At 45.8% G+C, this 15,296-nt stretch overlaps 1 protein-coding gene across 1 annotated transcript in view; it reads right to left on the bottom strand.

Moving 5' to 3' along the window:
• COL11A1 (collagen type XI alpha 1 chain) overlaps positions 1 to 15,218 on the bottom strand; it is a gene marked incomplete at its 5' end in the record, with an annotated part of 138,395 nt that extends 123,177 nt beyond the window's left edge. The window contains one exon of the mRNA XM_023764109.1: positions 14,972 to 15,218. Coding sequence (XP_023619877.1) covers positions 14,972 to 15,218 — 247 coding nt within the window. The remainder of the gene's footprint in view (positions 1 to 14,971) is intronic.
• Between the last annotated feature and the right edge of the window lie 78 nt (positions 15,219 to 15,296).

Raw genomic sequence — 15,296 nt, 5'->3', positions numbered from 1 at the left:
ACCAGTGCTAGTGAGCACACCCAGCGGTACCTTCCCTCATTGCTGTTCTTCCTTCCTCTGCAGCCCTGGGACCCTCTACACCGTGGAGCAGAGGGCTGGACGTTTTCTCTCTTGGAAGGTCCATGACGTGTCATCCATGGAAACTGCAATATGAGCAACCTCCAAGTATGCTTTTATTTTTTTAATTGATTTTTTACAGAGAGTAAGGGAGAGCGATAGAGAGTTAGAAACATCAATGAGAGAGAAACATCGATCAGCTGCCTCTTGCACACCCCCTACTGGGGATGTGTCTGCAACCAAGGTTCATGCCCTTGACCGGAATCGAACCAGGGACCCTTCAGTCCACAGTCCGACACTCTATCCACTGAGCCAAACTGGTTAGGGCTTTTTTAAAAAAAAATTAATTTTAGAGAGAGGGAGAGGGAGAGAGGGAGGGAGGGAGGGAAGGAGAGAGAGAGAGAGAGAGAGAGAGAGAGAGAGAGAGAGAGAGAGAAACATCAATGTAAGAGTGCAATATCGATCGGTGTGACTCCTACTAGGGATTGAGCCCGAAACTGGGGCATGTGCACTGAACGGGAATCAAACCAGCAACCTTTTGGTTCATGGGACGATGCCCACCCATCTGAGCCACAGCAGCCAGGGCTCCCCAGCGTGTTCTTATGTCATCCTAGGTACGTACAACCCCAGGAGGCCTCCTGGAACCGTAACAGCTTAAACAACCCAATGAGTCTCATATCTATGTTTTCATGCTCACTCTCCAATGCTACCCTTGACATGAATACTCTGACATCATTAGCATTTCCCCTTTTATATAATTTTTCTTGGCATTGCATAGACATTAATATAACTGTAGCCTTAACACAGTAACCCTGATATGAGCTATGTATTAAAAAGTCTTAAAAAACCAATATCATAGTGTCTTTCCTCTGGTACTATTCCTTCATTTATTTCAAACACATACATGCTGCACACCAGCCTTGTATTATCAACCAACATGGAGTATTAAGAGATAAAATGTATTGACCTGTATTCTCCCATATGTAGAATGTATGGAAGTTCATCTTTCAATGACTGTATGGCACAAATAATATCCATGGAAATCATATACATTTCCTATGTCCCAACACAATTTTTTTAGCAGAAAAAAAAATTTACCAGATTTTTTGGGTGTCTTCTGTAATCTAATCTTTGTAGTAAAAAAAAAAAAGTGCAAAATGAGGGAAATAAACTGCTGGGAAACATTAGCAAACTGTAAGCATGTAAGAGTGGAGTTGTACAGTTTACATTAATGGCCAGTGTTTAGAGTTTATTTTCCCCAAAGGGATTCTGTAACAAATTTAAATGCTTTTTCCATTTTAAGCCTATGTTTAGAGAATATATTTCCTACAGAAAACACTATGAATATAATAAGTATAAGCATCCCAAGGCTCAAGGGCATCTTGAAAAAAATGAGTTTTTGATATTCAAATAAAGAATAGCATCAAAATGAGAATGACTTGGACAAAGACAATATGAAACAGAATTCGGGAGTTGTAGCAATTTTATGGTTAATTTAATCAAACCAAACACCTACCAGGCCTATTGGAACTAGCATTTCAGAAAACGATTAAATGTAAATATACAACTCCCTGAAAATGCCATTTTTTAAAAAAATAGTTACATAGTGAAATTCAAAACTAGAAAGGTCATGGGGAAAAATACATAATGAAATATAGGGTGTGGCAAAAGTAGGTTTACAGTTGTTCATATGGGAAATAATATGATAATTAATCCATAACAATACAAGAATAAACTCTGTTTCACATACACCTGTAAACCTACTTTTAAAAAATATATATTTTTAGTGATTTTAGAGAATGGAAGGGAGAGGGAGAGTGAGAAACATCATCAACAGGCTGCCTCCTACATGCCCCGACTGGGAGTTGAGCCTGAAACCCTGGCATGTGCCCTGACTGGGAATCAAACTCGTGACCCTTTGATGCATAGGACAGTGCCCAACTCACTGAGCCACACCAGCCAGGGCTGTAAACCCACTCTTGCCCCACCCTGTGTTCTGAAGGAATTAATGGAGGGTGACTCCCATCAACATCGCTTGCAGTCACAGCCCATTTTGTTGAGGATTTTTTCTAACTCCGAGCTCTCCAGAGGTTGGGAGAAACCCTAAAACCCAGGGCCTGAGACTCAGCACTGACCGGAACACATGGATGTGCTTTATCAGCCTGCGTTCATTTCCCCGCAGCATCTCATCTGTAATTGCTTTCTCCGTCTCCGCCGCGGCCTATCTCCCATCTGTCCCCAGATAACACCCATCACCGCTCTGCTGAACCAGGGGACAAAGCACCAACTCCAGGCCCACCTCTACGCGACTAGAACCTCCAAACAACGGAATCTGTGTGCATGGCGCCCATCAAAGAAGCAAAGCGGTTTATGTATCATGTGCAACTAGGGGGCCATGTTGACTATGACTAAATATGTAAAATGAAATGAAAAGCTATGGGAGTCGTTTGGATAATAAACATGGCCTACAAGCTGCCCAAATAATGTAAGGCAATGTCTGTACTCCAGAATGATCTCATTCCACATTTTATATACATTTAAATAGGACATTCCTTTTTATAGGTGACAAGTATTTGATTAGCAGAAAGGAGAAAAATAAATGGGTGAATGAGTATAGGAAGGGTTGCAGAGGAATGGACAGCAGATAAGAAAGATAATTAAGGTTCCAATAAGAAGAGGATGCTTGAGCACAGTCTAGAGAGGCCTCAGAGGCGCCTGCTGTTGTTGGGTTTTGTTTTGTTTTGAGATAAGCTTTTATTGATTTCAGAGAGAAGAAGAGGGAGAGATAGAAACATCAATGATTAAAGAGAATCATTGATTTGCTGTCGCCTGCACGCCCCCTACTGGGGATTGAGCCTGAAACCTGGGCATGTGCCCTGACCCAGAATAGAACTGTGACCTCCTGGTTCAAGGACGGACCGCTCAACCAATGAGGCACACTGGCTGGGCAACCCTGCTGTTTTTACTGAAAGGTATTCTAAGTAAAAGGAACCTGAGTCAGGCGTAGGCCCAGATGTTGGAGGAAATGCAAGGAGACAAATATGTCTCCAGCAAAGGGCACAAAAGAAGTATAAGGGATGAGGTCAGAGAAACAAGGGAGAGAGCATGTTGACGGCCGATTGGATAGATCCTGTGGGATCAAGGTGCTGGGATTCTATTCCAGCTGAGATGGAAAGCCACTGGGAGTTGAGGGGATGGGAGTAACATGAACCAGCTGATTTTCTAGACCCCACTATGGCTCTGTGTTGAGAATGGACGAAAGGAGCACCAAAGGGGAATCAGAGAGCAGACAGGAAGCAATTGCAATCTTCTATGTGTCAAACTGTGTTATCATGGACAGAGAGACCAAGTACTGGGTGAGGATGTGGATGTTCTGAACATGGAGCAAACAGGAGCTGACGATAGGCTGCATGTGGAGTAGGAGCGAAAAGGAGTCCGAGCTGCCTCTGGGTTTTTTAGGTCAAACATCATGACTGAGTTTACTGCCATCAGCTGAGAAGGGGAAGGTGGCGAGAGGAGCAGGTTTCGGGGGGTAGTTCTGCAGTTCGGTTTCCGACAGGCTAATTTTGAGACGCCTTCATGTATGCCTTTGGAAATGGCTGGATAGGCAGGGGAGTGAATATATGAGTCTGAAGTTCAAGGAAAGATCTGGGGTAGAAATAAAACGAAGGGCGTGGACAGCCTGTCAATGTTATTGAAAGCTACAATTAACTTAATGACATGGTTATTTTAAAACTGTATTCTTTCCCTGAAAGAAATCATTATGACACAATAATCAACACAGAGATCTTGGTCCACTCTATTAATCTTCAGAGACAAGAATGACTGTTTACAATTTCTGATCTAAAGCATGCTATCATTTGGGTTATACCAAGAACAAGCTTTAACAATGCTGGGCTACCTCCTTGCTTTTAACAGAGTTTATCAATGTGTCCACATGTTTGGGTAACATAGTCCCCCACAAAATAGGAAGATTATTCATTCATATTTTTTTTCAAGTCTCCGATGGCCATCAAGTGTCACTTAAAGGTGCTAATTGTCAGAGGGCTGGCATTACCGTGGGTTGGCTATCCCAGCAAAAGCAGCCTGGCCCCAGTCCTGCTTATTAGAGGATATAATGGTCGCAATCAACTGGAACCACCTGTTATGGCTGGATATCAAAGTCTGCACCCATCCTGCCAACTTAGCAACACCCCCCTGTATTTTTAATTAGTCATGTGATTCCAAAAAAGTCTACCCACATGGTCTTGTGTCATATGGTCCCTGCCCACGCCCCTAGCCGCAGCGCTCTCCTGGGAACAGACACACTCCATGAGGATGGACGGGCCTCTGCCTTCTACGGAGTCACGGCACCCAACGCAGCACAGAGAAGAGCGGCCTTTGATTTGCATGGTTATTGAGCAGCCTCCATCCTGAACTGTCTCTTATCATAAACGCTTATAGGAACTGAAAGTTGAAAGTAGAAATACTATCCCAACTCTGACAACGTATTATCTGAAAAGTAATGGCATTTCTGATTTCTAAGTGGCCAAAGTTAGGAAAATATTGTAAAGCAGAGTTCTGTGTTCAATCCAACCATTGACGGTAACGTGGAAAAGAGCGGTTCTCATTGCCATGTATTCCATGAGCTGCCAGGAGAGGAGGAGCGTTTGGAGAAGCATCATCTACACCACAGTGGATCTCCTCACATCCGTTTTCGCAGAGCCGCTGCTGTCAGACAATAGGAGACTTACTGATGGAATGATTTGCGTGCCGCAAATAGCCTTTCGCTGACGTCCAGTGGCCTGTACAGAAGCCAGGCACGTGCCCATTGTGCGCACATTTCTTTCCTGTTCCAGAAGGTTTGTAAACCCTTGACTGAGTATCAAAATGATCACAAAATACCGCTCGGATTCCGTACAAAATCGCCTACATAAGATCCACAGGGATGGGCTGGGAATGACTGTGAGATCGAGCCAGGCCGCTTCCCCCATCTTCCTGATTCAGTGGCACCGCCTGCATGAGGCGCGCGTTAATGCAGTCAGGAAATGTGTATGGCCCATCTGCCGTGCTGCAGGTATGGTGCTCAGGCCAGAATTTCTTACACGGACTAAAAAGATGCTTTCATTTCAGCGCCAACAATGCTCCGTGATGAGCACCCCAGCTTGGAGGAAGTACCCTGTGCCTCCCGATGTGCTGCAAGGTCAACTACCCCAGGCTTCTTGGTTGAGGAGAGGTGTTCCTGGGGAGCTACTGCCTAAATGCTACCGAGTGAAAGGCAATGGTGAGCAGGTTGGGAGTGTTCAGGGTGCAGATCCTAGCTGGCTTGGAGGCAAAAAAGAGATTGATGTTTACAGGAAATCAGCAGAGTACCAGCAAACACCTGTTGAATAGACTTCTGTAGACACTGGCAGTGATTGATATACATGATCTCATATCACAACTCAGGTCTTTAATTAGGTTATTGAAGAGCAATTCATGAGAGCTGCAACTAACACTTTCACTTCATTCAACAGAGACTTACCGAGCGCTTCCTGTGTGGCAGGCTCTGTTTTACATGCTTGGGGCACACTCCATCAGACAGATGAACACATCCATGCTAGTGATTTTAGTTTTATTATTTTTTAAATATATTTTTATTGTATTTTAGAGAGAGGAAGGGAGAAGGGGTAGAGCAATAGAAACATCAATGAGGGAAACATCACTGGCTGCCTCCTGCACGCCACCTACTGGGGATGGAGCCCACAACCCAGGCATGTGCCCTGACCAGGAATCAAGCTGGTGACCTCTTGGTTCATGAAACAATGCTCAACCACTGAGCAACACCGGCCAGGCCCTATGCTAGTGATTTTAGTGTAAAATTGCAATGGATAGAAACAATATAAAAAATATATACATTCTTCCAAAACAATTCTACAACCACTATCTATCAATCATATTCAGCATTTGAAACTATATACTCCTTGCTTAAAGATGGTACTTTGTAATAGAATTATATGTATAATATGCAAATCACTTTCTAACATGAAGAATGTTTACTAAATTATAAAGGAATAAGTACAGATAGGCTGCTCTTTCTAATAGTTATTAAGCAAAATCAGACAATCCCTAATAGCATACAAAACAGATAAAAAGCTCAAAAATGAATATGATAGAAATTTTCCCAATTATTACTTTTACAGGTATCATTCTTGGATTAAACTTTCTTGTTCACCAGTAGACAAGTGAAATGATGATTATGTTGCTGCCAAAGCAAAAACACCACTCCCTATGTTTTTCCCCCCCTCTCTCAGATCACCACATTAAAGCAAACGACAGTCCATCAGTAGCTTTAAATATTCAGAGGCATCTGTGGAGAAAAAGCGTAAAACTGTTTCCCAGATGCAGAAAGCTAGAGAGAAATGCCGATTCACTCATTTTTAGAGCGTGAGTAAAGGAAAGGGAGTGGGGGGCTAATGACTGCGGACAGCGTGACAGGAGGAGTCCCTCCCCCCACTCCAGGTTAACTAGACTGCCACCTCTTCCAGTCCGCTGGGCAGAGTGAGAAGAGAATTAATAACTAAAGAGTGGCTGTGTCACACTGTGTATTCTGGCATCTTGTAGACACTGGGGGACAGAAATAAAACCAAACCACATTCACTAATCCCCAGCAACTCCTAGAGCAGTGGTTCTCAACCTCGGCTGCACATTAGAAGCACCTGGGAATCTTTTTAAAATCCTGATTTCTGGGCCTCAGCCTCCGGAAATTCTGTTTCTTTGTTACTAATGTTGTGGCCTCATCCCATAACAAAGAAACAGAATTTCCGGAGGATGAGGCCCAGAAATCAGGATTTTAAAAAGATTCCCAGGTGCTTCTAATGTGCAGCCAAGGTTGAGAACCACTGTCCTAGAGGAAGAGTAACATGTGATGAGTGATTTTAAGATAATGATAATGTGGTGGTTCCCCCCAAAAAACAAACAACAACAAAAAATACCAAGCATCTTTCCGTTACATTCTCCCAGGAGGTTACATTCCAAACAGCTTCTAGAGAATCAGATCTGACACCTTCACACTGAAGGTAATAAACATACTCCTAGACATCAGTCCCCCAAAGTGGAATAAGCCTGGTGCTCCTAGCAGCGAGTCCTGCTTAGAACAGGAAGCAATTTGCAAGAGTCCCTGTTACTTTGTGCAACCAAGCCAACAGGTTAACAGCTGTCAGCGTCTCCTTCAGTGAGTCAAAGGAACAAAGCCACAGGCGCTGGCTCCCAGCAGCCCCCCTTTGGGTTTCCCACCAGCATTGGGACTCAGGTGGGTCCATAAATAACACAACGATCTGGCCTCCACCACGGAGCCGTCATGCAGGCGGAGGTGAATTATAGCACCTCCTCCGCCAGGACCTCTTCCTATGACTCCTCGGTGGCACTGAAGTTCTACACACAAGTGACATCCTGTTGACTGGGGTGCAGCTGTCCCCTCTGGGCGTTCATCTTAGACCCCGCGGTGCCATAATCATAAGGTAAGTCTGGGGGGCTGTGGAGAAGCCTTGGGACACACGGTGAAGTCCACGTGGACAGGGATCCAAAGCAAGACTGTGTGGGCTCAGACCCTGGGTCTGTCACACAGTAGCTGTGTGACCGCAGGCGAGTCATTGACCTCTCTGTTGACTCCCTCGTGGGTAAAAGGGAGATTTTACTCTTAGGGCACTTGCAGGGCAGTTGTCAGCATGCAATGAGAGTCATATGGAAAGCGCTTACACAATGAGCATGCGCGCACAGTGTTGGCTCTTCCTGCTACGTATATCCGCCTGGGGATAGGACGCTGCTGCTCAGCCTTTATTTTATTATTATTATTGTTCTAATGTATATTGTTACTGATTTCAGAGAGGAAGGGTGAGGGAGACAAACATCAGTAATGAGAGAATCATGGATAGGCTGCCTCCTGCGCGCCCCCTACTGGGGTGGCTAACCAAGGCTGATGCGCAGGGTAGATGGGGGTGGGGTTGTAGCAGGTGGGAAATGGCTGGTCATGAACCCCGACATTTGGAGGGGCCATCCTGAAGGGCACACGGACTCCTGCTGCTGCTGCCTGGACAACACAGTTACCCTCAGAACCAGAGAAACAGGCTGAAGGCTCATCAGCGCTCCGAGAGGCGTGGCAGCGGGTGGCAGGCTGAGCGCCACTGTCAGGGCCCTGCAGGAGGGAGAAGGCGGGGACACACCCTGACGCTGGGGCTCCCCTCTCTGCAGCGCTGTCCAGGCCACAGGGTGCACGCCCGCCCTGGAGCCTCTGGGAATGGCAACCGCCACCCTTTCAGGAAGCCCTGCAAAGCTGAGCGAGGAAGGAGAGCCAAGAGCCTCCTGCAGTCTAAGGTTCGCTCCTTCGAGCCGGATGTCAGGCCCCCGGCAGACAGAGGAAGGAAGCGTCCGGTGACACCCTATGCGCGCTGGGTTCTGTGAATAGGGACCTTCATGGGCCTGTGCAGTGCGGGGCCCATTCAGGAGCAATTAAATTTGGTTAAAATAAGAAAGAAATGCTTTTTAAGGAGAGCGAGAGAGAAAAAAAGAAGGTTTGAGGGGATTGCAAAAGTTGATTGTGCTAAAGCACTTTGACACAGGTTTGGTTTAGTTCTCAATTGTCCAGTCGTATTTAAGCTGCTCTCTTACTCTGAAATATGATAACCTTTCTTTTCTCTGGGCTCTTTCTCCCAAATTAATAGCACTGTCTCTAATTCCATGCGCAGCAAGTAAAGAGTTTGTTTTCCCAGATAACAGTGGGCCTGGGGATCAGCCAATGTCTAAAGAGCCACTGGCCAAGTCCGTGGCCGGCCCGGGACTGGAGCTGATAAATAGACAGTCCCGGCGAAATCACTTTAAAACGGACTTTCATCTGCTCTAGCAGCTGTATTACTCAGGGTGAGATCCAACATGACTGAAAGCAGAAATGAACAAACACGTGAACCGATAAAAATTAAACCGTATTACGATTTTGAAAGAAGAACTGAATATATTTGATGCGCTATACTATAGGAGGCAGTTGGAAATGAAAACAACAAAACAACAACAACCCTCGGGTTCTGAATTAAATTTGAGATCAGAAGAAAAAAGTCCGAAAGGAAGCAAGGCATCACAGCACACGAAAAGCTACACTGAAAACTGCATGGAAAGTTGACTCTTGGGTGAGAGAATGTAGGGACCATGGCAACATTTTATAGCCTCTGTGTGTACCTCTCTTTCTTCTTTGCTAAGGAACAAAACTTCAATGGTCAAGGAAAAGAAAAGGTTGGTTTCCTCTCGGCACTCCCAGCTCAGCTCACGTTTCCCCAGAATTAAAGGAGGGAAGTGAAGGAGTAAAAGCCCAAAGGATAGGCTCTCAGGCCCCACTCCCCAGTGCCTTGAATTCCTAATGATCCCCCCCCCCCCGCCCCTAATCATTTCTCCAAAGGGAAGGAGGAAAGAAACATGCACGTAGGGCACAAGAGAATCCTGGCCTTCACAGACCCAGATATAATCATTAAGGGGTATGCAAAACGATGGGGAAGGCTTGGCACTTACAAAACCCTGTGTGTGTATGGCTTTTAGATACACTAGGAGTATAATTGGCTTCCATGGCGTCTTCTCAGGAGCCTAAGGACAGGTACTGCTTTTCCCTAAATACAGGAAAAAGCTTCCTGTGGTAGAAACACGAGCTCTGCCATGGTGCTGCCAGCACGACAAATATTGTGGTTGCCCATTAACAGTGAGTACTTCCACCCAGCTGGCGTGGCTCCGTGGTTGAGTGTCAACCTATGAACCAGGAGGTCATGGTTCCATTCCTGGTCAGGGCACATGCATGGGTTGCAGACTCGATCCCCAGAACGGGGCATGCAGGAGGCAGCAGATCAATGATTCTCTCTCATCACTGATGCCTCTATCTCTCTCCCTCTCTCTCTCTCTCCCTTCTTCTCTAAAATAAACAAAAATATATATATTTTTAAAAAAAGAGTGAGTACTTCCTTACAAACTAGCCCTCTATGTATCTATTCCTGAGGTAGAAAGTGTTTCTGTTGTTTCAGATAATTAGACAATCCAAAGAAACACCTTCAATTAGAAGGTGCACTAATAAGTGCTCTCCTCTTATTTTTCCAAGGTTGGCCCCTTGTTTAAAAAGAGATTATCTATGGAACATACAACCCATATCAATTCATTATCTGCCTTAATAAAAGTCATATAACTTATATGAATATAATATACTATATCATCCCATCAATATAAAATCAACATGAAAAGCATAGAAATCTGACATGATTTGCCTTATTGAAATACATATATAACTTTCTGAGCTTCTTAAAAATTCAAAGTGGTACCTGCCTCTAGAAAGGATCAACACTATATTCTTAATCCAGCCACAAATACTTACAAAAAATATTTTATAAACTGTTATGCTTTCTATTCTGATACAGACACTCATGTAGAATCAGATAATTAGGCATATTAACAATACAACTAGCCAAAACCCGCCTTCCTCTGATCTTAGGAGGTTGAGGAATTTGTAAATGCATTCTGTAACTGTTTCCTCTCCGAGTTTCTTTAAATCAGTCCTCACTGAACCCGTCTTCTCACTAATCACTCCAGCACATACATGTAAGTAATATTTGGTCATTCCATAAAGTCTCAGACTACTATTTTTTAGTTATTTACATCACTATTGCAGATCTTCCCCTACTCATTTAGAAAAACCACGGCTAGTATAAGAATGTTTTCATGAGAAAGAGTAATCAGCTAACAACTTTTCTGTGCCTCAGTTCCCTTATAGTAAAGTAAGAAGGTGGTATATAGAGAAGTAATTTCTATAATAATTTCTGTCTAGCATTCCCTTAAAAAATCTAGATACCTTTTTCTCCTTTTTATTACAGACACCCTCAGCCACGCTTGATTTGAGTCCATTTGTTATTATGAAATAGACGGCAGTTCAGTAAATTAACCAGAGTGAAGATAATTTGTCCCAGAACAGAAACAAATTTTTTAGGGGGAAAAAAAAAGGGCAGGGGAAGTACTTAGATTTTTTTTGATAGAAAGCCTGCCCACAAGTCTGAAAAGGGGTTCATGGTCGCCTTGCTATGTTTTAGGTTTAACTTAACATGAATGATGTGCTCCTTCTAATTTAGTCACAAAGTGAGACAAATATAGAACCTAAAAAAATAATAAAATACCTGTGAGCAATCATGCTATCTAAATATATACACTTCTCATTTTACAACTTTTTAATTTTGTCTGCAATGATCAGAATATACTCAGAGAGTGATTTTGATAAAGTAGACTCTGTTAAGTATTGATTATGGGGTAAACAGTCAATTTAAGAGATCAATAAACTTAATTTAAAACACGTGGACAGTTTTGTGAACGTGTCTCTAACTCCCACTGTACATACGCCACCCAAAGCGAGGCCACCTGTGTACAGCACGCAGGAGCATGCTTCTCGGAAGACACCTACTGTTCCTTATTGTTTCTCTATTGCAGACTTTGTCCATTTTGAATAGAAAAAAAAAACAAATGAGGAGACATTATTAGTACTCCTCGCGGACACTGCATCGACTATCGGAAGTGTATCTGATCTCTGAGCTGGGTTCCCATTAAGTAACCACAGGCCCAGCTGGGTCTCCTTGCGAAGCTGGATTAGCTCGGACGCTGGAATCCAGCACCATTTCACCTGCTGATCCCGGGCACTCAAGACAACACCCAGCAGAGCGCACGGCCCACTGCGAGGAGCTCGGGGAGTTTCTCACAAAATGAATCAACTTCTTGCAAGGACAGTCTTGGCTTCACCACCAAAGATCGAATGCCATGTTAATTAGCAAAACGGGATTCAATTAGAGGTTACTTTCCTTGGTACTTAATCTTACCTTAACTCATTTTTAAAACTCTTAAAACCTCCTAGCTTAGCACCATCACAGAGTCACCACAGCATCCGGGTAACCCTCAAGTCCTGTCTAGAAGACGCAATGGACTGACTGACAGAGAAACCCATATATTTCTGAGATAAAACATTTACATTAACCACAGGCTAAAAATGGAAGCTAACGTAAATGAATATATCATAAAACTCTTTTGTACTAGATCATAATAAACACTACACATTTTGAATGAGCATGTTAGAGATTACCAAGGGATAGGGTTTCTATGTGCAACGTAAAGTGATGACTGTGTGAGACCATACATTTTATTTGAATCCATTCATCCCAGAGCTTTTCTCTGTAAGGTTAGATGCTTCAGGGTCTTAACTAGCTTTCTTCGGAGTCGGATGTAATATAAACCCATAACTCTCGAAGGCTTTACTATTTTTAATCCTAGAAAAGCACATTTTAGATGAAAATAGGCTGTTTTAAGTCATCTTTGGGTCAAGCAACCAAATCACACCGCTGCATCTCTGAGAAATCAAAACATCATAGTATAATTCTAGCATACGACACTTTTGCTTAGGAACTGGAACAAAATCTTACTTACTGTTCATTCACTTGCACATCTAAAGACTGGCATGAGAAGTGGACCCTGGGTTCATGTCCCCCTGCGTGATGATTCAGGCCCGTGCTTCCTTTTAGGCATTAAGATACTACCAGGGCTTTCGGAAGGCCATTAAGAGGCTAGAATGCCTACCAGTAGGTTTAAGTAAATACATATCTAGCTTCCCACTGAGCAGCAAGCACCCAGCAACTTGGTTGAGCGAACACCACCTTTTACCACACTATCTAAGCCAGCGGTTCTCAACCTGTGGGTCACGGCCCCTTTGGGGGGTCCAATGACCCTTTCACAGGGGTCGCCTAAGACCATCGGAAAACACATATATATTTACATATTGTTTTTGTGATTAATCACTATGCTTTAATTATGTTCAATTTGTAACAATGAAATTGGGGGTCACCACAACATGAGGAACTGTATTAGAGGGTCGCAGCATTAGGAAGGTTGAGAACCACTGATAAGCAATCAGAACTTTCAAGACAGGTCATCAGAAAGGACAGACAGAAGCAACCGGATCTTTGCCCTTGGCTGTTTCTCACATTACTTGGCTTCATAATAACAGAAAAGGTTCTTTTCCATCACTGCTTCGCTGTGGTACCCGGATGTTTGTTTAAAAGTGTTTCGGGTAAGTAGCTACTTTACAAGGGTAGGGATGTGACCTCTCTGATACCTTTCGAACTTGAAGGACAAGCAGCAAACATCTCTAACCCTGAACGCCTACAGTGGCATCTTTGAGTTTATATTTCACCTTTCATTGAAGGAAGTCTGAGTGTCTCTATTTTTTTTTAAATAAGTAGGTGCCTTTAGAATACTTTTGTCATGGCATATCCCTTCCTCCTTAACCGAGTGAGGATTTTAAGAAGCCTCACTTGCTAAGTAGATGCTCGGATCCCAAATAATAAACAAAACCAGCAGAGGGCAGAACCGCAAGCTGAGAGAATGGGCAATCCCGCTGGGGACCAGGTACCCCAAGGTAGAATGCAAACTTTGGGGGCACTCCACTTTCAAAGACCCTCCTCTGTACCCTGGGAAAGGGAGAGGCGAGCGAATGGGCATCGTTGGCATAGCTTCTCCAAGAGGCAACCGTGGTCCCCTGAGGCGCGGGCCTTCTGCACGGGGACCAGTCGCGTGGAGGGAGCACCCACGCCACGCGGCCCGCTCGCTGCTGGGGAAGGGGGAGGCCAGCGCGGGCGGGGAGGGAATACAGACCTGGTTTCCAGGAGTTCGGCCCGGGAGCCCCACCTCCCATCAGGCAGAACTCGGGTCTTGGCATCCAGGGGCCAGACTCAGGTTTCTGCTAAAGCTTGCGCCTTTGGGGCTGACAGTTTCTTCCTCCCTCGGCCAAGCCTCGCCACCCTCCTCCTCACCCCTGCTGCTCCGTGAGCTTTGAACAAAGCTGGCTTTTCTCCTCCCAGCACTCGGGGCTCCCGCCAGCCAGCCGAGTCTACAGCACCTAACGGACCGGAGCGCTGGGGCCACCGCCTCTGCGGGGAAGGGCGGGGCGGGGGGGGGGTGGGAGTCGCTCTCCCTCCCCGGGTACTGACAGGGCTGCGGTCTTCCCCACAGGTCAGCTCACTGAGCAGTTGCTGGTGCCACGTAGGAACTTTTCCTTACCTCTCCTCCCGCCCCACCCGCGCCCCCTCCCTTTCCAATGCTAGGCCTCCTCCCCCAGCCACTCGCTCGGCCAGTTTCATCATTCTCCACGAGAATCGCACGTCCAACCTGCAAGAAGTGGGGGTGGGGGTCATGGGGGAAGAGTCCCGGTGCTGAAACTCAGGGAAAAGCCTTCTCCCTATTTTCCACCCCGTCCCCATAACCTGCCACTTTCCCCCTTAAAATCTCACCAAAATACCCCCCCCACACACACACACGCACACACACTCACACACGTGTTCTCAGTCTTCTAGATTCATCAGCATCCCCCTCCCCTTTGCCTTCTCATATCCCTGAAAGGAAAACAGCCCGTTTCTCACTTTATTCCAGACAAAGAACTTTACCAGGGCTCCTTTCTCCCCTTTCTCTATATTTTCGGCTCAGTTCAGCCCTAAAAAAGATGCTTTCATTCACTAGAAGCCGAAGGAACCAGAAGGGGTGCGTTCCAAGGGCGGGCTGGGGGCCGGGCTGGAGACAAAAGCTGTACAAGTGCCCTCGTGTCCCAGGTAACGTTCTCCCCCTTCCCCGGGCTCCGCGCAGCGGCCAGGGCACCTCCGCAGCCCCGCGCCTGACAGATCGGTGTCCCGGCCACCCCGTCTCCCCTTACGGTCCCGCCTACACCCGCCTCGCTCTGCAGTCTGAGCTCCCAACCTGGTGGCAGCTGCAATCTGGATTGTATTTAGGAGGGTGTTTTCTTGGGGGGCCCGGGGGGCGCCTGGGCAGGGGGGCGCAGAGGGGGAGGGGCGCAGAATGCGATCGCCCGACGGACGGCGAGCGCCCACCTCCCCCGTCCCCGTGGTCTTACCTCCTCTGACCTCTCGGGGCTGGACAAGGAAGGTCAGCGCCAGGGAGGTGACGGCCAGGTTCCACGGCCACCGTCTCGTCTTCCACCGGGGAGGGCCACCGCTCCATCTCCGCGCCCCGCACTCGCCGCCGGGAGCTCGCCCCACCACCCACCGCACCGCGACCTCGCACCAACTTCGCGTCCCTTCCCAGGTAGCGCAGGGCTGTTTGCTACACAGCCATTGGGGCGGGAGCGGGGAGCAATAAAAAAAATAATTAAAATTAAAAATCAAAAAAGGTCAAGGGCTTTTTCTTTTCAAATTGGATGTTTTTTTTTTTTTTTTTTT

The sequence above is a fragment of the Myotis lucifugus genome, unplaced genomic scaffold (genome assembly GCF_000147115.1).
Source record: "Myotis lucifugus unplaced genomic scaffold, Myoluc2.0 scaffold_317, whole genome shotgun sequence".
Taxonomy (NCBI): Eukaryota; Metazoa; Chordata; class Mammalia; order Chiroptera; family Vespertilionidae; genus Myotis; species Myotis lucifugus.
The sequence above is the reverse complement of the archived record's forward strand: the minus strand, read 5'-3'. Positions and strand labels throughout refer to the sequence as shown.